Here is a 21,603-nt window from a genome sequence, read left to right as displayed (position 1 = left end):
CTCAAAGCTGTTTGTAGTGAAATGTTATAATACTTCAAACCTAACAAATACAATGTAGGGACAAGCCACGTTGCTGACTACATTGTATCTTAGGTTTTAATTATTATAACTTTTCACTGGAACAAACTCCTTTGACGTAGGCTAAATGCATTCACTGGATCAAAATAAATGCTGTCTGAAGGCAAATAACTGTAGAAGCAATTACTCGAAAATGATTTAGACAGGTTCCCTGGCAAATAAATCAACGTGCAAAGATAATATTGCAACAATGTCATGATTAAAATGGCAAAGATTAGAATGAGCTGGATAAAAGTAACATTACAAGGTCTATCAACGTTGTTGCCAACTTCTGCGTTGAATCACAGCAGACGCTACGCAATAAGACAGAGTTAGATGGATACAAAACTGCATAAATATCGCACTTACCTAAACTTTGCTTGACTCTTTGTTACAACTTGCAAATGTATATCAACCTACTGAAATAAAAACATAGAAATTCCTCTACTTTATCAACTGATCACGGTTTTCCCGCTCCAATGCCTGCCCGCTGCGTTGCCTCTTCCCTACGCCATGTCGAAAATGGGAGCGGAGTGGAAAGTTGGAAAGTGGAAACGTCATTGCATGTACATCCCGCCCCGCTCCGGATTGGATTGGTTTGGGAAGAGTCATTTCTCTGGGATCTTTTCCGTGTTTGGGAGGTGCCTGCCAATCAACTTTGGAAAAGCAAGATGTTCCCATGTCGTCTGAAGAGGGCACAGAAGTAGCCTAAGTGAAATTGTCTGTAAATGTATTTCATCATTACTTTACAAGTTTCAGTGTTTTATCGTCCTTCTTTCTGCTCATAAATATAAGGGATAACTAAGATGCCATTTCCCACACATTTTATTTGGCTAGTATTATGTCTCAGACTCAGACACTGCTAAAATAAGTGTTGTTATACAAGAGGACAGAGTAAAACTATATAATGTGAAAGAAATGTCAGCTAGAAAACACTCATCAGCTTTTTTAAATAGTGTGAGGACAGAATAAAACGGCAAACAAAATCTAATAAATATGTATCGCTTACACAAAGTAAGAAAAAAACATCTTAGACCTAATTAATAGAATGGCATTTTGTTCAGAAATGGGAGTAGGCTATAGAAATGCGCTCAAGACCTGTAACACCATGTAAACACTGATGCAGTTTTGGCTTTTGGAAACAGTTGAAGCATTACAAATATAGCTAGATTACATATATTGTCTCAGCCCAGTTCAGTTCATCAGCTGACATCCAAGGTAGAACGAAATTAAACTCTGGATCCACAGCACCTCTCTGTCTGTCCTTACTCAAGCAAGATGTGGCCCTTGGGGGGCCTCTCAACCTTCACAGTGTTGGGGTCACACTCCAGCATCTCCCTTATCCACTCATCACCCAGGGCCCCATCGATGAACTCCTTCAGGCTGATGATGGCTGAACAGAATAGAATAATAAAAATGTTGTTTACAGCCTTGTATTGGCGGCACACTCACAAGACTAAGATACAATCACAAGTCCCAGAACATAGAGTTCAAAGCAGGGCTGGATGATTACAGTAGAAGCAGAATAACTGCAGCAATAGGTAACCAGCTGAGGATGCTATAGGTTTTATAACCTTAAATTAGGATTATGTATGTTTTGGAATGGTTTCTGTGCTGTCCTCACCATTGTTGTCTTTATCCAATCTTGCAAATATCCTGTTGGTGCACTCCTCAGCTGTAAGCGGGTTAGGCTTGGTGAGTGAGGCTGCCACGCTCATCTTGTACACAGCCTGTAAACAGAGACCATACACATTGTTGTGAAATTCGACATCTAGCGCCATCTAGTGAATAACAACAAGCACAGTTATGTCTGCTATGAATGCAGCTAGGGCAAGTGCCACTGCCAGTGCAATGCAGTGCCAGTAGGCTCCCACAGCAGCCACACAAATTCCAGTAATGAATTATCCTGAGAGGTGATCTGAACTTGAGCAAAGATTATTTGAGTAAAGGTAAAGAACAGTAACATTGTTCAATTTGCATCCTCTCACTGTGTCCTAGCATTGCACCTTCCAGTTGGAACCACATAATGAAATATAATGTATTTTTTCGTATATCTATGGTTAGGACCTACCTGCATGATCTCCAGCATCTCCCTGCGTGATATGGCTCCATCTTTGTCTTTATCGTAGAGCTTAAAGGACCAGCGTAGTTTCTCCACTGGGGTACCTTCAATCAGCATACTGATGGCTTTCACATACTCCCGGAAGTCAACAACCCCATCCTGTGGATAACCACAGAACCTCAGTTTCACACACAGTGTTAAGCATTCCAGTAACACTTTACATTAAGTTTCTCTTATGCCTGAGTGGTAACGCCTGTTCCCTATCCTGACTAAAATGTAAAATGTATTCCACTTGTGTAATAACCAAATAATGTTTAATTCCACTACTATGCAATTGCCAGGAAATGATTTGCAGTACATTTCTAACTTACTAGCAACATATTAATACAATGTTGGTATAGAATAGTTAGCGTGATACTACACAGGTACACAATGTAAATTATTTCCAGGATTTTGGAAAGAAATATGTCAATAACAGTACACCTATACAGAGCTGATGTGCAGTCTGTTTTAAGGATGGCTAACGCTTTTCAGATTTAAGACGGAAAGGACTAAAAGATCAGAAATGTAAATGTAAAGACTTAAAGATGAGAAAAGTTTGTTTTTGGTGCCTACCCCATTATTATCCAAGGTGCGGAATATCTGCTCCGCATACTCAGCTGACTCATTGCCCACAGTACCCTTACAGAAGTGTCTCCGGAACTCATGCAGAGTGATCAGTCCACTAGGGCACTCATTCATAAATGTTCTATCACAAATAAACACAACCAAAGAAACAACACAGACAGAAGTGTTTTAAAACGAAAAGATTTACTCCTCTTAATTATAAAAGTATATCTCATCAATCAACAGTGTAAAATGATATAGATTCAGCTGTATTGTTAATAATGGATTTACATTTATTATTATTTATTTATTTAACTAGGCAAGTCAGTTCCCAAATTATTATTTATAATGATGGCCTACCCCGGCCAAACCCGGACGACGCTGGGACAATTGTGCGCCGCCCTATGGGACTCCCAATCACGGCCGGATGTGATGCAGCCTGGATTCAAACCAGGTACTATAGTGACGCCTCTTGCACTGAGATGCAGTGCCTTAGACAGCTGAGTCAAAAAAAACAGCTTCAACAGTGGCTCTTTAATAACCTGGAGTGGTTTAATATGGCTGAAAGCTTCTTTACATCCTGGCAGGTGAGTGTTAGGGTAATTAGGCTAAACTATCACTGATAACCCACTGGGCACAGACATAAATTCAGCGTCTATTTCACGTTGGTTCAAACTCATGTCATTGTAATGACGTAGAAACAACGTTGATTCAACCAGTGTGTGCCCAGTGGGAAGCCATTTCAGGACACTTCTATTTAAGCCTTCCAGCAAAAAATTGATGGAAAATTGCAAACAATTGTAGCTATTTGAGACTTTTAACAGAAGTGTACAATTTGCATTTTCACTGTCATTTTCTGAAGACTTATCATTTTAAATACTTTTGTCCTAAAACTGTTCAATGGATTTCTAAATCTACATGAGGTTCAATGTGTAATACAGTAGATTACTTTTCTTGCCTTTAGTTGAATGGGCTTTGGTTTTTATGGTCACTTTTCTAAGTGGTTATCTATTAACGATGCGAACACTTCAATGGGGCAGAAGTCTGTGTGATGTTGTAATTCTGGATGGCCCGATAGCTAGCAACAATGACAAGAAGCTGCCATGTGGAGAATCGTAGGTAGCTCGTTTTATGTTGTTCTTGATACCATGTCTTGTTTTTAGCTGTTTTGACTGATTAAGTCTATGCTAACATGGCAAAACATTTGCTGGCTAGCTAAAATAAACAACTGTACAATGTATTTGAGAGACAACAAGTGCTCATTGTGCACATTTATTTATGTTTTCAATAAACATTGGAGACAAAATATAGTTTACATGTTGTCAACAATCTAAACCAACCGTGTCTGTGTTGCCCTGTAGTTGAGCACGCGTCAGTTTTTTTGCTAAACAACCAACCCGTCTATAGTTGATTGCCATCATTCATGAACCAGACAAAATCAATATTTAACTTCAGAAGTCTTTACAATAACAATCAATTAAGATCTTTAAAACACAAATTGATATTTTGAATGTAGATCAAATGAGATACAAGTCTTACCTTAACCACTCATAGAGCTCTGTGACATAGGTGGTTCCTCTCCTGCAGGGTAGAGAGGCAGCTTGTCCCATCCTCAACAGAATGGATCCTCTACAGTGCCGACTTTATATATACACCTGGGCCTGTATTCACAAAGCATCTTAGAGTAGTAGCGCTGATCTAGGATCAGGTCCCTCCCGTCTATGTCATTTTATTCGTCATGAGGTGCTTTATGAATACGGGACTATCCCAGCTTACCCTGGGCACACTTAATCACACTTACCAGTGCCCTATCATCACATTTGAGAAATTAGGGAAATGTAATCCCTCTAGTAGAGAGGCAAAAAGGAGGAGTGGGAAGGAGTGAGGTTGAGATAAAAGTAATTACCCAAAAAGCAGCTGTAGTGATGAGTGACCTAGTTTTTAGCCTTACAGGCAAGTTGACGAAGTAAGTCTATGGATTGAAAGAGTACATTTGTACAGACAGGAAACAACAACAACATTGATTTCATATATAGTGTGCACGTGTGCATGTGTACCAAAACACAACTGTAGTAAAAGGAAATTAATGTTTATTAAAAACCTTTTTCACAAGACAGCTTGGAGAGATGTCTTCTCTGCTACAAACCAGAACTGTTGAAGCAGCAATAATGCCATGAACATTTAAGTGCCTCATAATAAGCCCACCAATAAAACAAACAAAACAGATATATATATATATATATATATATATAAAAACAGACAAGGGTGAATGTGAAGCTGTAGATGAATGTGTCACTGTGAATGTGTTACTGACTAGCCTCCCTTCCTATCAAATAGCGCTTCTCAGAGCCCACAGCTATTGTAAATGGCCTTGCTTAATTCCTCTTAAGGACACGCCCCTTTTCCCCTCAATTTTTGCCTAAAATGACATACCCAAATCTAACTGCCTGTAGCTCAAGCCCTGAAGCAAGGATATGCATATTCATGGTACGATTTGAAAGGACACACTTTGTGGAAATGTGTAAGGAGTATAGGAGAATATAACAGAATAGATCTGGTAAAAGAAAAAAAAAACGTTATTTTGTATTTTTTTTGTACCATCATATTTGAAATGCAAGAGAAAGGCAATAATGTATTATTCCAGCCCAGGTGCAATTTAGATTGTGTCCACTAGATGGCAGCAGTGCATGTGCACAGTTTTAGACTGATTCAATGAACCACTGCATTTCTGTTAAAATGTTATATCAAGACTGCCAAAATGTGCCCAATATGTTTATTAATAACTTTCCATGTTCAAAATGATGCACTCTCCTCAAACAATAGCATGGTATTCTTTCACTGTAATCGCTACTGTAAATTGGACAGTGCAGTTAGATGAACAATAATTTAAGCTTTCTGCCAATATCAGATATGTCTATGTCCTGGGAAATGTTCTTGTTACTTACAACCTCAGGCTAATTCGATTAGCATATGTTAGCTCACCCGTCTCGTGGAAGGGATACCGATCCCAAATACATTTTTATGTGTGGCTAGACTACCAGTGGTCTTATCAATTCACAGATAACACTTTATGGTTAATGGTTAGGCTACTTATTCACACACTTACACACACCTGTCTGTCTTAAAGGCAAAAAAACACCTTAGTCCGATCATTACCCCCCAAAAAGTTGAAAAACAAACAACTAAAAGCATACAAAAGCTGCATGCAATGTGATAGCTGAGCAGGACAGAAAAGGAAAGGATAAAAATATGAAATCTAAAAATCTACCATGGATAAGATTTGATATTTTAAACTGGGACAGGAGCAATGGAGGTTGACTCGAACCGAAGCACAGAAGAGTATTTCACTTCCACTCAATGCCACCACACAACAACAATAAGGTGGGCTTTAGGCCTACTGTACAAACTCACACTTTAACAGTCTCAATTCAGGGCATTCACAAAAACAGTACAATTAATTTAGTAAAAACGAATCTTTAAATCTAAAACAGTTCTCTTTTGTCTTTCTTAGGACCAACCTGTATTTATGGCACATGTTTTCACACCTCACGGTTTGTTTGCTTGTTGAGAATGAGCTGTGTTGAATAAGGCTCTACTGTCTGTGCCATAATCTCTGATCATGCTCGTGATTGGCTGGATTTGATGTGCAAGTGGCAACATCGTGTGACATCTCCGATTGATCCCATGATTCAATAAACAGTCGTTAGGGAAAATGCCCTTCTATTCAATGTGTTGAGAAGTGAGGTGAGATTTACGGTTTGTGAGTTTACGTAATATACGTCTCAGGAAGTGGATGGCGACAAATTCTTTCCTTTTAAACTCGGAGATGCTAGTTCTAGGTCCCAAGAAACAAAGAAATCTGCTGTTGGATTTGACAATTAATCTTGATGGTTGTACATTCGTGTCAAATAAAACTGTGAAGAACCCTCTTGTTACTCTGGACCCTGATCTCTTCTGATTGCAAAAATCAGAAACTTTTGGCAAAAAAATTATGCAGAAAAATTAATCCATGCTTTTGTCACTTCTAGATTAGACTACTGCAATGCCCTACTTTCTGGCTACCCGGATAAAGCACTAAATAAATATCAGTTAGTGCTAAACATGTCTGCTGGAATTTTGACTAGAACCAAAAAATGTGATCTTATTACTCCAGTGCTAGCCTCTATACACTGGCTTCCTGTTAAGGCTAGGACTGATTTCAATGTTTTACTGCTAACTTACAAAGCACTACATGGACTTGCTCCTACCTATCTCTACAATTTGGTCCTGCCGTACATACCTACACGTACGCTACAGTCTCAAGACGCAAGCCTCCTTATTGTCCCTAGAATTTCTAAGCAAACATACGTATATGGGCAGGGCTTTGCCGATCTGTGTGAAAGATGCAGACTCGGTCTTGACCTTTCAGTCTTTACTGAAGACTCATCTCTTCAGTAGGTCCTATGATTGAGTGTAGTCTGGCCCAGGGGTGCGAAAGTGAATGGCAAGGCACTGGAGCGACGACCCAGCCCAGCCTCTTACCGTATTACGGGGGCTGAGTCACTGGCTTACTAGTGCTCTTCCATGTCATCCCTAGAAGGGGTGCGTCACTGGTGGATTTAGTCACTGACGTGATCTACACCTGCATTGCTTGCTGTTTGGGGTTTTAGGTTGGGTTTCTGTATAGTACTTTGTGACATTGGATGATGTAAAAAGGGCTTTATAAATATATCTGAGCCTATGACTTGTTCACCGGACATGCTACCTTGTCCCGGACCTGCTGTTTTTGACTCTCTCTCTCTCTTTCTCTCGCTCTCGCTCTCTCTCTACCGCACCTGCTGTCTCGACCTCTGAATGCTCGGCTATGAAAAGCCAACTGACATTTACTCCTGAGGTACTGACCTGTTGCACCTTCTACAACCACTGTGATTATTATTTGACCCTGCTGGTCATCTATGAACATTTGAACAGCTTGAAGAACAATCTGGCCTTAACGGCCATGTTCTCTTATAATCTCCACCCCTCAGAGCCTGGTTCCTCTCTAGGTTTCTTCATAGGTTCCTGCCTTTCTAGGGAGTGTTTCCTAGCCACTGTGCTTCTACATCTGCATTGCTTGCAATTTGGGGTTTTAGGCTGGGTTTCCGTATAAGCACTTTTTGACATCTGCTGATGTAAAAAGGGCTTTATAAATACATTTGATTGATTGATTGAGGTATCAAATAAACAGAGGCAGTTTTTTTGTCCGTGCAACAATGTCACATGGCACTTCAGACACACACAGGCAGTGGGGGTCCTTGTGGGATCGATTCCTCCCTCTAGTATAAGCCCATCAGTATTCAAGCAAAAGTGTAGTGAAAGAAACAGTGTTCTTCAGAATGTCCAGTTATGAATATAACTACTGTTCCCTGAAGGAAGAAACAAGGTATAAAATACTTTGGGGAGTCAACAACTAATCATATTCACCTGAAGAAAGCTGAAATAATGCCTATCGGGGAAATGGATGCTGAGTCCGCTTTCGAAAGCCCCAACTACCTGGCTATAATAGAGGCTCGCATACATTTCCTCAATTCAGTACCGTTCTTCAGCGAGCCCAAATCCCCAGACAGCGCAAGGGCCAAAATATGTTATACCTCGTTCCGTCCTTCAGGGAACAGTTGTTTTCTTCATAACTGTACGTTCCCTTTCAGTCGGTCACTCAGTATAACATACTGTTACATAAAATCACACCCAAAGCAGGCTCAGAGGGTACAAAACTAGGAAGCCTGTTGGCCTGAACAGGCAGTCGTCACACCCCAAGTGGAGTGAGCACACACACTGCTTGGCAACCCTTGTACTTTGCTGTCATTTGCCAGGGAGCCTCCACAAACCAATGAGAAAGACGCTGTTTAGAAAGCACCCTACACTGAGCTGGATTAGAAAAAGACCAAAGGCTGGTCTAAAAACGGATTATCCTTGGTCCTACCCATATACGAGTGTAAAGCACGCACCGGACACAGGACATGCAATCTCCGTTGTTCACTGGAAGCAAGTGGAGGAGGTGAGAAAGCCAGGGACTTGTAAGAAATAGGCATAACCTTGGGAGCAAAAGCTGCATTAGGACATAACATCACTTTGGCGTCACCAGGCGAGAATTCCAAACAGGAAGGTGTACTGATAGTGCATGGAGATCCCCAACAGGCTTGGCCAACGCCAATGCCATGAGCAGGGCAGTCTTGTAGGAAAGGAGTTTCAGTTCCACAGAGTCCAATGGTTCAAACAGAGGCTCACACAGAGCGTCAAAGAACAAATCAGGTCGCAGGTCAATGCCATAGGCTTAGACACTGGTCTGCACTGGTCTGAGCCGACACAGGCCTTTCAGGAAGCGCACCATCACAGGATGAGACGCTGGGGTAGAACCGTCAGTCCTTACATGACACGCTGAGATAGCTGCCATATAAACCTTCAGTGTGGAAAAAGAAAGGCCATGCTCAAGATTTTCCTGCAAGAACATCAAAATGTCCACCAAAGAGCTCTGAAAAGAAGGAACCTGGCACCAACACCCGAACGCGTGCCACTTACAGTATATGTATACAACCCTCTCGCAGAGAACACACTCGCCGACTGCATAGTCATAATTACGTGCGAGGGTAAACCCCTAGCCGTCAAATTCAACCTTTCAGGGGCCAAACGGTCATGGGTACCAAACTCAAAATCACACACACCTCAGGCATTTCTGAGGTTTGTTACTGCTTTGAATTGTTACAGTGGCTACAATGCCAAACGGAAACTACTTCAGGGACGGAAAACTGGCATACCCCTTTTGTAGGCCTGTGGATCAATTTCCCAAAATAAATACATATCTGAACTCAGTTGGCGTTTCAACTTACCATTGAGAGTTAGAATAGTAAGGTGCAATTTTGAAATGTAGGTGTGCATCACACTTATTATGTTAGTTACTGACAGTCACTCAATTAGCCCATGTCAGCTACATTTTGTTAGAATGGTAAGTTAGTCTAACCAGATATCTAAACTTGTAGTAATCATGGTCAAATTACAGACCCGGGGGCTTCCAATGATGTTGTTAGTCACTCTCACTCAGATATCATATCAAAAAGTGCCAATATTTCTCTCCACCCTATGATAAAATGAGTAGAATTACATGAAATTAGTTATACAATTGCCAACTACTCTGTCTGGCCCATGGCAAAATGTGTAAAATTGCAGCAAACTTGCTTTAAAACTGCAACATTTTCTCTACACTACATGGCTTGTGTAGAATTGCAGGAAATTATCTATAAAACTGACATTTTTCTCTCCACTGTCAAGCTAAAATGTTTTGCTCCCAGGGTGGTGGGGCCCCCCAACAAATGTTCAGTGGCTGCATCTGTGGGTGTGGGTAAGGATGTGGGGACCCGCGAGCCACTGCGGCCCCTCATGATGAGTTCAGATTTTTTGTGGGCCCCACCCCCATCAGTCGTGAAGAGGGCACCACAAAGCTTATTCCCCCTCAGGAGACTGAAAAGATTTGGCATGGGTCCTCAGATCCTCGAAAGGTTCTACAGCTGCACCATCGAGAGCATTCTGACTGGTTGCATCACTGCCTGGTATGGCAACTGCTCAGCCTCCGACCGCAAGGCACTACAGAGGGTACTGCGTAGGGCCCAGTACATCATTGGGGCCAAGCTTCCTGCCATCCAGGACCTCTATATCGGGCCTTGTCAGAGGAAGGCCCTAAAAATGGTCATAGACTCCAGCCACCCTAGTCATAGACTGTTGTCTCTGCTACCGCACGGCAAGCGGTACCGGAGCGCCAAATCGAGGTCCAAAGACTTCTTAACAGCTTCTACCCCCAGGCCGTAAGACTCCTGAACACCTAATCAAAGGGCTACCCAGACCTATCTTTTACGCTGCTGCTACTCTCTGTTTAAACTCTACCTACATGTACATATTACCTCAATTACCTCGAATAACCTGCACCCCCGCACACTGACTCTGTTCTGGTACCCCCCTGTACAAGCCTCGCTTGTTATCTGCTGCTGTTTTAATTATTTTTTACTTAACACTTTTTTGTTCTTAACTTCTTAAAGTATTGTTGGTTAAGGGCTTGTAAGTAAACATTTCACTGTAAGGTGTTCACCTGTTATATTCGGCGCATGTGACAAATACAAATGGATTTGATTTGATCAAAATTCACACCTGCAACTTCTCATGAGTGTTTTTGAGGGGGCTTTTGACAGCTTATTGCAGTGAGTGAAAAGCTTCACCAGGATTGACACTAGGGTACCATGCACTGACATGAGTTGAAACGATTACCTACATTACAGAGAAGCATGCCGGTTCTAAATAAAATATTTAAATCGGAACGTTGCACCCCAATGCACCCCAATGAACTATGACCCAGTTCTATGGCTATTCCTTCACAGGCTGCTATTCCTTATACACATCCACTCCACAAGTTGATGGGCATCCAATGGCATCAATATCCATACAGGCTATATTCGTCTCTCTACATCCCCCTTGTTAATCAGCCACGTCTGTCAACACTGATAGGCTAAACCAAGCCGTCGCCCCACCTGTTGTAGTCCAGCAGCTCATTAGGGATCTGGGTCCCGATGCTTCCAGCGTAGATCATGGTACTAAAAATCATTGTCCCAGGGATGATGAAAAGAGACTTCTTGACGCCATCAAGAAGGAGAAACATTCATTAGCAACAGGTAAGGTCTATTTGGCTAGAATGACTTGGCCGGTCTGATTTGTCAACAGATCTGCCTGTTTGACTGTGGTCACTGCAAGAGATGTGAGAGAATCTGGACACACGAGAAAAGAGTTTGGGGGTAAAGTTTGGAGAAAAGGTTGAATTACACACATACTGTCACGAAAACTACAGCAACAGTCAGATTCTGGTACAGTAAGATCAGTGACGTTCCTTAAGAGGAGCAAAAGATGGAGACTTAAAATATGACTGTATAGGTCGACACTATGTATTCTACTTCTTTGGTCCAGGGATTTATAAAACTAAAGAAATTCCTTTGAAGAGTGACAAGAGACAGGTTTTGTTTTGAATTTGTAGCAGTTTGTCTCTATTTTCTCTTTACTGCACAACACTGCAAGGAAAGATGGGAAAGGGAGAGAGAACAAAGAAAATATATTTCATAATCCACAATAGTACATTAAAAAAGTTAATGGTTAGAACAAAGGTAATATCATAAAAGCTGCTTGTGGTGTTCAAATAGGAATGATTTTCTTTAAAAGAAATGATAGCCATTTCAGGTGAATACATGAGGAAAACCATAGGAAAATACTAGGGGGAAACTAGGAAAAAACATTGAACAGTGAAGGTGGGTAATGCAGACAGGCACCATGCAGACAGAAAACATGTCTCAATCCAACTAGGACTGTTTCTCCCATGTAGTGGTTTGGGGCCTACTAGTGGGTTGTGGATAGCCTCTGGCTCATTGTTCCTGGGTTACGGTTAGATTCCACATTCTTGGAATCCTTGTGTATCGGGTTGGCCACAGCAAAGGTTTGGGGCGAGTCATAGCATTAAAAATGTAGGAACCAACCACTGACTGAACTAAGGAGATCCTACCTTTTACGTCATTCTAATAAACGTGGCAAGTCGTCTTGATGGAAGTATTCGTAGCACGATGTCCCGAGCCCCTGCTACAGTGGTGGCTCTTTAAGGCTTGAAGAATTGAATTTATTAGACCATTTTTTTAAATACATACATTACACAAGGGTGCTCCAGCCAGTGACGCCACCACATACAAGGAGTTGAGATGGAGAACGTATCGTTAGTATTCACATTGTGAATTCCAAACTTATTCAGTGGAGCCAAGGTGGTTATGAAGAGGTCAGTCTAGCCTCTGTTCTTGATCGAAGGCATAAAGTCCTGCTCTTCTACAATTATAGGCAACTTGAGTCTGAGTGATGTGTGTTATGAGTCAAAGTGACCCAGACTCTCAAGAGACACCCACTGCCATTGGTCTTGCAGAGACACTCTGACATGAGACACTCTGGCATTTGGCATGTGCGCCAAATGTTGTGCACTTCTGCCTTATATGGGGGATTCTGCAGAAGTGGTATAAATTGCTGTCCCACCCCCCCCAAAAAAAAAAAAAAAAAGAGTTATGTCTCCAAAGTTAGGACATTTATTTACGTCATAATATGTTCTAATTCAATCCAAGGCAATAACAAACATATTGTTACATTAATATAGTACAGTCATTGTTTTTATGCTTATTTCTTCTGAGAACCCTGACTCCTAAACTTAATTTTTGAAAATAAAGCAATTTATATAATATATATAGTTATGCTTATTTTCAAACATCTTTCTCTGAAAAATGCTGTCCCCACTTTTTATGTCTCTCCCGAAGCACACAATTTAAAAGACCTTAAAATGCATATTTTTTAAATGAGTGAGTAAATTTGTAAATCTAAATCATTTTTAAGACGTGTCCCTATCAAACATCTAATATAAAGAAATATGTCAAGTATGGTTTTGGGACTAACGTATAGGTTTATTGGGATGTACATCTGTCAAAATGAAAGATAGCCAGCCATGCTAGCTAAATCCCAAATATTTTTTTTTAAACCATCCAAAAATGGTCACTACTAAAACAATTGACACCGTTTACATACAGTGGGGGAAAAAAGTATTTGATCCCCTGCTGATTTTGTGCGTTTGCCCACTTACAAAGAAATGATCAGTCTATCATTTTAATAGTAGGTTTATTTGAACAGTGAGAGACAGAATAACAACAAAAAAATCCAGAAAAACGCATGTCAGAAATGTTATAAAATGATTAGCATTTTAATGAGGGAAATAAGTATTTGACCCCTCTGCAAAACATGACTTACTACTTAGTGGAAAAACCCTTGTTGGCAATCACAGAGGTCAGACGTTTCTTGTAGTTGGCGACCAGGTTTGCACACATGTCAGGAGGGATTTTGTCCCACTCCTCTTTGCAGATCTTCTCCAAGTCATTAAGGTTTCGAGGCTGACGTTTGGCAACTCGAACCTTCAGCTCCCTCCACAGATTTTCTATGGGATTAAGGTCTGGAGACTGGCCAGGCCACTCCAGGACCTTAATGTGCTTCTTCTTGAGCCACTCCTTTGTTGCTTTGGCCGTGTGTTTTGGGTCATTGTCGTGCTGGAATACCCATCCACAAGCCATTTTCAATGCCCTGGCTGAGGGAAGGAGGTTTTCACCCAAGATTTGACGGTACATGGCCCCGTCCATCGTCTCTTTGATGCTGTGAAGTTGTCCTGTCCCCTTAGCAGAAAAACACCCCCAAAGAATAATGTTTCCACCTCCATGTTTGACAGTGGAGATGGTGTTCTTGGGGTCATAGGCAGCATTCCTCCTCCTCCAAACACAGCGAGTTGAGTTGATGCCAAAGAGCTCCATTTTGGTCTCATCTGACCACAACACTCACCAGTTGTCCTATGAGTCATTCAGATGTTCATTGGCAGACTTCAGACGGGCCTGTATATGTATTCTTGAGCAGGGGGACCTTGCGGGCGCTGCAGGATTTCAGTCCTTCACGGCGTAGTGTGTTACCAATTGTTTTCTTGGTGACTATGGTCCCAGCTGCCTTGAGATCATTGACAAGATCCTCCCGTGTAGTTCTGGGCTGATTCCTCACCGTTCTCATGATCATTGCAACTCCACGAGGTGAGCTCTTGCATGGAGCCCCAGGCCGAGGGATATTGACAGTTCTTTTGTGTTTCTTCCATTTGCGAATAATCGCACCAACTGTTGTCACCTTCTCACCAAGCTGCTTGGCGATGGTCCTGTAGCCCATTCCAGCCTTGTGTAGGTCTACAATCTTGTCCCTGACATCCTTGGAGAGCTCTTTGGACTTGGCCATGGTGGAGAGTTTGGAATCTGATTGATTGATTGCTTCTGTGGACAGGTGTCTTTTTTATAGGTAACAAGCTGCGGTTAGGAGCACTCCCTTTAAAAGTTTGCTCCTAATCTCAGCTCGTTACCTGTATAAAAGACACCTGGGAGCCAGAAATCTTTCTGATTGAGAGGGGGTCAAATACTTATTTCCCTCATTAAAATGCAAATCAATTTATAACATTTTTTGACATGCGGTTTTCTTGATATTTTTGTTGTTATTCTGTCTCTCACTGTTCAAATAAACCTACCATTAAAATTATAGACTGATCCTTTCTTTGTCAGTGGGCAAACGTACAAAATCAGCAGGGGATCAAATACTTTTTTCCCCCACTGTAAGTATTCACACCTCTGACTCAATACTTTATAGAAGCACCTTTGGCAGTGATTACAGCTGTGAGTCTTTCTGGGGAAGTCTCTAAGAGCTTTCCACACCTAGATTGTGCAACACTTGCCAATTATTATTTTCAAAATTCTTCAAGCTCTGTCAAATTGGCTGGTGATCATTAATAAACAAACCATTTTCAGGACTTGCCATAGATTTTCAAGTAGATTTAACTCAAAACTGTACTAGGCCACTCAGGAACGTTCGCTGTCCTATTGGTAAGCAACTCAAGTGTAGATTTGGCCTTGTGTTTTAGGTTATTGTCCTGCTGAAAGGTGAATTAATCTCCCAGTGTCTGGTGGGAAGCAGACTCAACCAGGTTTTCCTCTAGGATTTTGCCTGTGCTTATCTCCACTCTGTTTATTTTTTGTCCTGAAAAACTCCCCAGTCCTTAATGATTACAAGCATACCCATAACATGATGCAGCCACCACTATGCTTGAAAATATGGAGAGTGTTACTTAGTAATGTGTTGCATTGGATTTGCCTAAAACATAACACTTTGTATTCAGGACAAAAAGTGAAATACTTTGCATCATTTTTTGCAGTATTACTTTAGTTTCTTGTTGCAAACAGGATGCATGTTTTGTAAATGCTACCATCTTTTCAATCTGTCAACTAGGTTAGTATTGTGGAGTAACTACAATGTTTTTGATCCATCCTCAGTTTTCTCCATCATAGCCATTAAACTCTGTAACCGTTTTAAAGTCACCATTGGCCTCATGGTGAAATCCCTGAGTGGTTGTATTGTCACTGTTCAGGTGAGCCTGTGTAATGATCATACTGTTTAATCAGTTTCTTGATATACCACACCTGTCAGGTGGATGGATTATCTTGGCAAAGGAGAAATGTGCAGTAACAAAGATGTAAACATATTTGAGAGAAACATGAGACCAACACTTTACATGTTGCGTTTATATTTTTGTTCAGCATGCTTTACTTTCTTTTGAAGAAAGTGCCCATCGACTCTTGATCTAGTGGTCTTGGTTTTGAAACCACTCAAGACCACATCATTTCGGTTTTTAACTTGGCATGGTCTCAACTCCCTGGATCTGGGTCTGGATCTTGGGACCAATGTCCTGGTATATATCTTGGTCTTGGCTCCTGGATATTACCTTTGTTTTTGGTTTACAAACCATAGACCCGAAAGCTGTATTTCCGAGAAGACCCGAAGCCACCCGAGTTCCCTCGAGAATCATTGGCGACGGGTGAGTCAGATACACCGGAACCTATGCAACTGGGCAGAGCTAGATTATCGCTGAGGGAACGTTCATATAGGCTACGTTGTCTGTATTGTGGTGCTGCAGGGCATTTCATAGCTACCTGCCCAGTGAAGAGACCTAAATCATTAGTAGGTACATGTACACTGGTGACCCAGACTGGTAATCCTCTAATTCCTATTACCCGTACTCCTGTTGTTGTTATCCTGCTGTGGGGAGACCAGTCAGTCTCTTCGGGTGCTCATTGACTCTGGGGCTGATGAGAGTTTCATGGACGCTATCCTGGTATCGGAACTAGGTATTCCCACTCAACTTCTCTCCATTTCCATGGATGCCAGAGCACTGGACGGCCGCTCCATTGGGATTCACGCACAGCACAGTTCCCATTAATCTGTGGATATCTGGCAATTACAGTGAGCCAATACAGCTCCTCCTCATTGAGTCCCTGTTTTGAGGATTTTTCACATCCCTGTTTTGGGATTTTCTTGGCTCCAGAAGCACAACCCCGATATTGACTAGACCATGGGTTCAATCCTGGGTTGTAGTCCGTTCTGCCATTCACACTGTCTAAAGGCGGTGCAGCCTTTCCCGGAACGTCTGCCTCCAGGGTTAAGAACGGCCTCAGATCTCTCTGCCATTCCCGCAGAGTATTATGACCTCCTGGAGGTTTTCAGCAAGGCTTGTGCTACCTTCCTTCCTCCACATCGTCCTTTACGATTCTGCTATAGATGTCCTCCCAGGCACCACACCGCCTCAAGGCCGGCTATATCCCCTGTCTGGCCCTGAGACCAAGGCCATGGAGGAGTACATTGAGAACTCTCTGGCTGCTGGGAGCATTCATCCTTCTGCCTCTCCTGCCGGCACAGGGTTCTTCTTTTTGGGAAAGGACAAGACCCTGCATCCATGTATTAATTACCGGGGCCTCAATGATATCACGATCAAGAATCGGTACCCGCTACCACTCCTCTCCTCGGCTTTCTTACCTCTTCAGCGGGCTACCATCTTTTCAAAACTGGACCTCCGGAATGCCTACCACCTTGTTCGGATACGCGAAGGAGACGAGTGGAAGACAGCTTTCAACACAGCCAGTGGACACTATGAGTATCTGGTAATGCCGTTTGGACTCACCAACGCTCCCACTGTCTTCCAGGCCCTGGTCAACGATGTGCTCCAGGACATGTTGAATCATTTTGTTTTTGTCTACCTCAACGATAATCTGGTTTTCACCCATTCTACCCAAGAACACGTTCTCCATGTTCTACAAGTCCTTAGTTGCCTCCTGGAGAATCAGTTGTTTGTAGAAGCGGAGAAGTGCGAGTTCCACTGCTCCACTATCTCTTTTCTGGGATATATTATCACTGAAGGGAATGTTCAGATGAATCCGGAAAAAGTGAGAGCGGTGGTGGATTTGACCCCAAGCCACGACCAGGGTGCAGCTACAACTGTTTCTGGGGTTTGCTCATTTGTACCGCTGTTTCATTCGGGGCTACAGCAACCTGGCAGCTCTCCTCTGCACTCACCTCTCCCAAGGTACTGTTCACATGGTCCCCAGCAGTGGACAAGGCTTTTGTGGATCTGAAGCAACGATTCACCACTGCCCCTATCCTTATCCATCCGGATCCGCCCACTCAGTTCGTGGTGAAGGTTGATGCTTCCGACGTGGGAGTAGGGGCCGTCCTTTCCCAGCAATCCGTCCAGGACCAAAAGCTTCATCCCTATGCCTTCATGTCCCATTGTCTCAATCTCAGGTTCAATTTCACAATCTCCTACCGCCCAGGGTCCAAAAATGTGAAGCTGGATGCCCTTTCCTGCCTGTACAGTTCCGCTGCAACACCTTCTGAGTCAGAGACCATCCTCCCTGCTTCATGTTTGGCGACTTCGGTTGTCTAGGGTATTGAGGCTATGATCCGCAAGGCACAAGACTTACCTGTCATCCTGGTGCTCATCGTACCCTGGCTTTCCTCCAACAACGCTTCTGGTGGCCCACCATGGCACCTGTTGTCTTGGCCTTCATCGCCGCATGCATTGTGTGTGCTCAAAGCAAGACTCCGTGGCAAGCTCCATCTGGTCTCCTTCAGCCACTCCCTGTTCCTCATCTCCCCTGGTCCCATATTTCCCTGGATTTTGTCACTGGGCTTCCTCCGTCAGATGGCAACATCATCATCCTGACGGTGGTAGATCGGTTCACCAGGCCATTTTATCTTTCTTCCTAAGTTACCTTCAGCCAAGGAGATGGCACAGCTCATGGTGGAGCTCATCTTCTGAATCCACGGACTCTTGGTGGAAATTGTCTTGGATCGGCATCCTGAGTTTTACTCCCGATTGTGGAAGGCACTCTTATCGGGTCATCGGCCAGCCTGTCCTCCGGGTTTCATCCCCAATCCAACGGCCAGTCGGAGCGAGCCAATCAAGACACGGAGACGGCACTCCATCTTGTTGCCAGTAACCCCACCACCTGGAGTCAGCATCTGGTCTGGATGGAATATGCTAGGAACACTCCCCTGCTCGGCCACTGAACTCTCCACCTCTCCACTCTCCATGGGTTATCAGCCTCAGCTCTTCCCAGAGCAAGAAGTTGAGGTCAACATACCTTCAGCCCAGATGTTTGTCCAACGCTGTCGGCATACCTGGAAAGTTGCTCGGACGGCTCTTCTCAAGACCAACTCCAGGTATCGTCGACAAGCGGATTACCACCGGACTCCGGCTCCCCGCTATCGTATCGGGCAGAGGGTATGGTTGTCCACTCAGGACCTGCCCCTCTGGGTGGAATCCCGCAAACCTTCTCCCCGTTTCATTGGTCCTTTCTCCATTTCTAGAGCCCTTAGTCCCACTGCTGTCCGTCTGCTGTTGCCCCGTACCCTCCGTTTTCACCCTACTTTTCATGTGTCCAAGGTTCGCCAACATACAGTATAGTCTCTGATTACAACCTCCTTGATGCCTGGCAAGCACATAATCCAAAAGCAAAACTATGGAGATCCCTTCGTTCTCCACTGATCACCAAAGCACTTTAAAATATGAGGAATTGGTGCCTCTAGGGCATTTCAGACAGATGTTAGAGTGTCAGTTTGTGATTGTTCTTTGCTTTTCATTAATTGTTGTCTATAATAACATGTATAGTTTAATGTATATATTGTTGTGCGAAACCGGGCTCATCTGGAAAAGAGACCTTGGGCTCAGCATTGACTCCCTGTCAAAATAAAGGTTAAATAAAGAAAACATATATATTTTTTAAATGGTAAAGGATTAACTCAATTAATTAATTAATTAACTAGCCCATCTCATTAACTCATCACAAGTGGGTGAGCAGGTCAAGCAACTGTTTTGTAGGTGACCTTTGAGGGATTTGAGGTGCTACACAGCCATCCTTAGTATGGTGGGACAGCCACACACATCCCCCAAGCACAGCCTTCTTCCATTACAACTGGTGGATTTTCACATCCAAACAGCAAGAGGTCTCAACCCCCAGGAAAAAACCCACAGACGCAAGCGGGCGCGTAGAGTGCACACACAACTTACATATCCATGCTTCCCTTGCCTTTCCCGGGGCAGCTCCATGCCTGAGGTCATGCCCACGGCTGAGGTGGGGGTTATCAAGCTGGGCAGAGACAGAATGGCTTTGTTTTTTCTCCACCAGCACACATATCCAAACACACACAGAACTATTTCAATGAAAATGACGTGACCATGAGCTGCTCACTGGGGTGTATGTGTGCGTGTGAGTGTGCGTGTGTGTGCGTGTCCAGTCAGGACTCATGATAGGTCCAGGCAATGGGACAAGAACACAGGATAGGCCAAGCGTAGCCCCTGTCCCTGTCACCTATGTATTACCCAGTGCCTGTTCCACAGACCCAACGACCCAGTGACCCAAATAGCCCCATTACCAGATCAGATGTTTAATCCTGCTCTCTCCACTGAAGATCTGCAGTGGGATTACTAGACTTTGGAGAGGGGACAATGTTCAGTCCCCACGCACCCTTCCATCTCATTCACATTCATTCACTAACTCACTCTCGTCCTGAATCAGTTTCCTGCATTCACATAACCTCCTGTCCATTGCTCACTCACATGAGAACTAGGTGCTGACGCCAGGCCATTCAATGGTAACAGGGAGAGGGATTCAATGACGGCTTACATGAATTTAAAACCTGCTTTTGTTATAGTTATTTTGCAGTTATTTTATATTATAATTAAGTGCATATATATGTATTTGAAGGTATGTTTAAAGGTGGAATCCTCAGTAAGGGAAAATTGCACCTCTGTCCGCCGCACCACGTTGTTATTGTTTTTATTGCTGAGGAGCAGCATGGTAAAAAGAATTGCAGTACATATTGTGCTCTTCTATCGCGCGTTTAATGATGTCCGAGGGGGGAAAATCTGTGTTTGTTGTTTGCAGTAAGTTCTTTGTTGTTGCAATATCGCAAACGGACGCGGCTGTTTTACTATTGAGGCTTCCATTTTTAAGGGAATGAACGTTATCAAGCCTCCAAACTGGATGAACTGTTACATTGTAGGCCAATAGAATAGATGTAACATCCTATTCATTTACAACAAGAAAAAAAGGCTGATTGATACTGAAGTTCATATTATAGCCTACTTCAGCTACCACTGCAGTGATCGAAGCTGTGTAATATGTAACAGCAAAACAAGGCAACTAGGCTGCACAAACAGGGTCAAATGGGATTTTCAAAACCGGCCAAGGGATGATGCCGTCATAACAAGAAAGGACAGGGAATAGGAAGTGGAGGCAAAAGGTCCCAGAGAAGTAGGACAGTACACAAACGGTTACAACCCCTAGACAGCATTCAAAGATCTTAGGCAAATAAGGGTGCCTCTTACAATTTGATTAATTCAATCAAGACTCCTTAAAAGATAATAATTGGGAGAGGTCAGGAGCACATGAGCAGTGTGAAGACATTATTTGACCTCTGTTCACATTGGAAACAACTCATCAAGGAAAGAGGGCTGGGTCGTATTCATTAGGAAACCTATCAAATGGACGAAAACAGGGCATGAGTACCTGTACTTGTCCAATAAGAAAGGCGCATTTTTGTTTTCTGTTGTAAAATGTGTATCCTAATGAAAATGAACCTGATATACTACTTTAGTGTCATTAAAGGAAAACCAATTGAAACATGAATTACAAAATTGGTACTGACTGTACTACCTCAAAAACAGCAGAACAAAGGCATCTGAGAAAGCTGTGGTTTTCATTTAATTTGAATTCAGCGGAATTAGTGTGGTCATTCTTGTGACAGTTTGGCATAGCATATGTGGGAACTCCTTCAAGACTGTTGGAAAACTATTCCAGGTGAAGCTGGTTGAGAGAATGCCAAGAGTGTGCAAAGCTGTTGTCAAGGCAATGGGTGGCTACTTTGAAGAATCTCAAATATAAAATATATTTTGATTTGTT

The 21,603-nt window shown here is 42.8% G+C and overlaps 2 protein-coding genes across 8 annotated transcripts in view; both read right to left on the bottom strand.

The window, feature by feature from the left end:
- LOC115152179 (liprin-beta-1) overlaps positions 1 to 579 on the bottom strand; it is an 84,659-nt gene extending 84,080 nt beyond the window's left edge. For all 7 annotated transcript variants that reach the window (XM_029696755.1, XM_029696756.1, XM_029696757.1 and 4 more), the window contains exon 1: positions 427 to 579. The gene's annotated coding sequence lies outside the window, so the exon portion shown is untranslated. The remainder of the gene's footprint in view (positions 1 to 426) is intronic.
- Positions 580 to 864: 285 nt separating this feature from the next.
- Positions 865 to 4,335, bottom strand: si:ch211-245j22.3 (EF-hand domain-containing protein). Its single transcript, XM_029695252.1, has 5 exons — positions 4,265 to 4,335; positions 2,735 to 2,867; positions 2,129 to 2,278; positions 1,682 to 1,787; positions 865 to 1,450 (listed from the first exon to the last, which is right to left on the bottom strand). Exons 1-5 carry the CDS (start codon positions 4,333 to 4,335, stop codon positions 1,323 to 1,325), a joined length of 588 nt encoding a protein of 195 aa, XP_029551112.1. The 3' UTR covers positions 865 to 1,322.
- Between the last annotated feature and the right edge of the window lie 17,268 nt (positions 4,336 to 21,603).

This window comes from Salmo trutta, chromosome 17 (assembly GCF_901001165.1).
Source record: "Salmo trutta chromosome 17, fSalTru1.1, whole genome shotgun sequence".
NCBI lineage: Eukaryota > Metazoa > Chordata > Actinopteri > Salmoniformes > Salmonidae > Salmo > Salmo trutta.
This window is presented reverse-complemented; position numbering and strand designations above follow the sequence as displayed.

Excerpts from the sequence above, each read along its gene's own strand:
- si:ch211-245j22.3 (XM_029695252.1), bottom strand. The coding sequence starts at position 4,335 with ATGGGACAAGCTGCCTCTCTACCCTGCAGGAGAGGAACCACCTATGTC. Across the intron at positions 2,868-4,264 it reads GAGCTCTATGAGTGGTTAAG|AACATTTATGAATGAGTGCC; the intron begins GTAAGACTTGTA and ends TATTTGTGATAG. Across the intron at positions 1,451-1,681 it reads ATTGGATAAAGACAACAATG|CCATCATCAGCCTGAAGGAG; the intron begins GTGAGGACAGCA and ends TATTCTGTTCAG.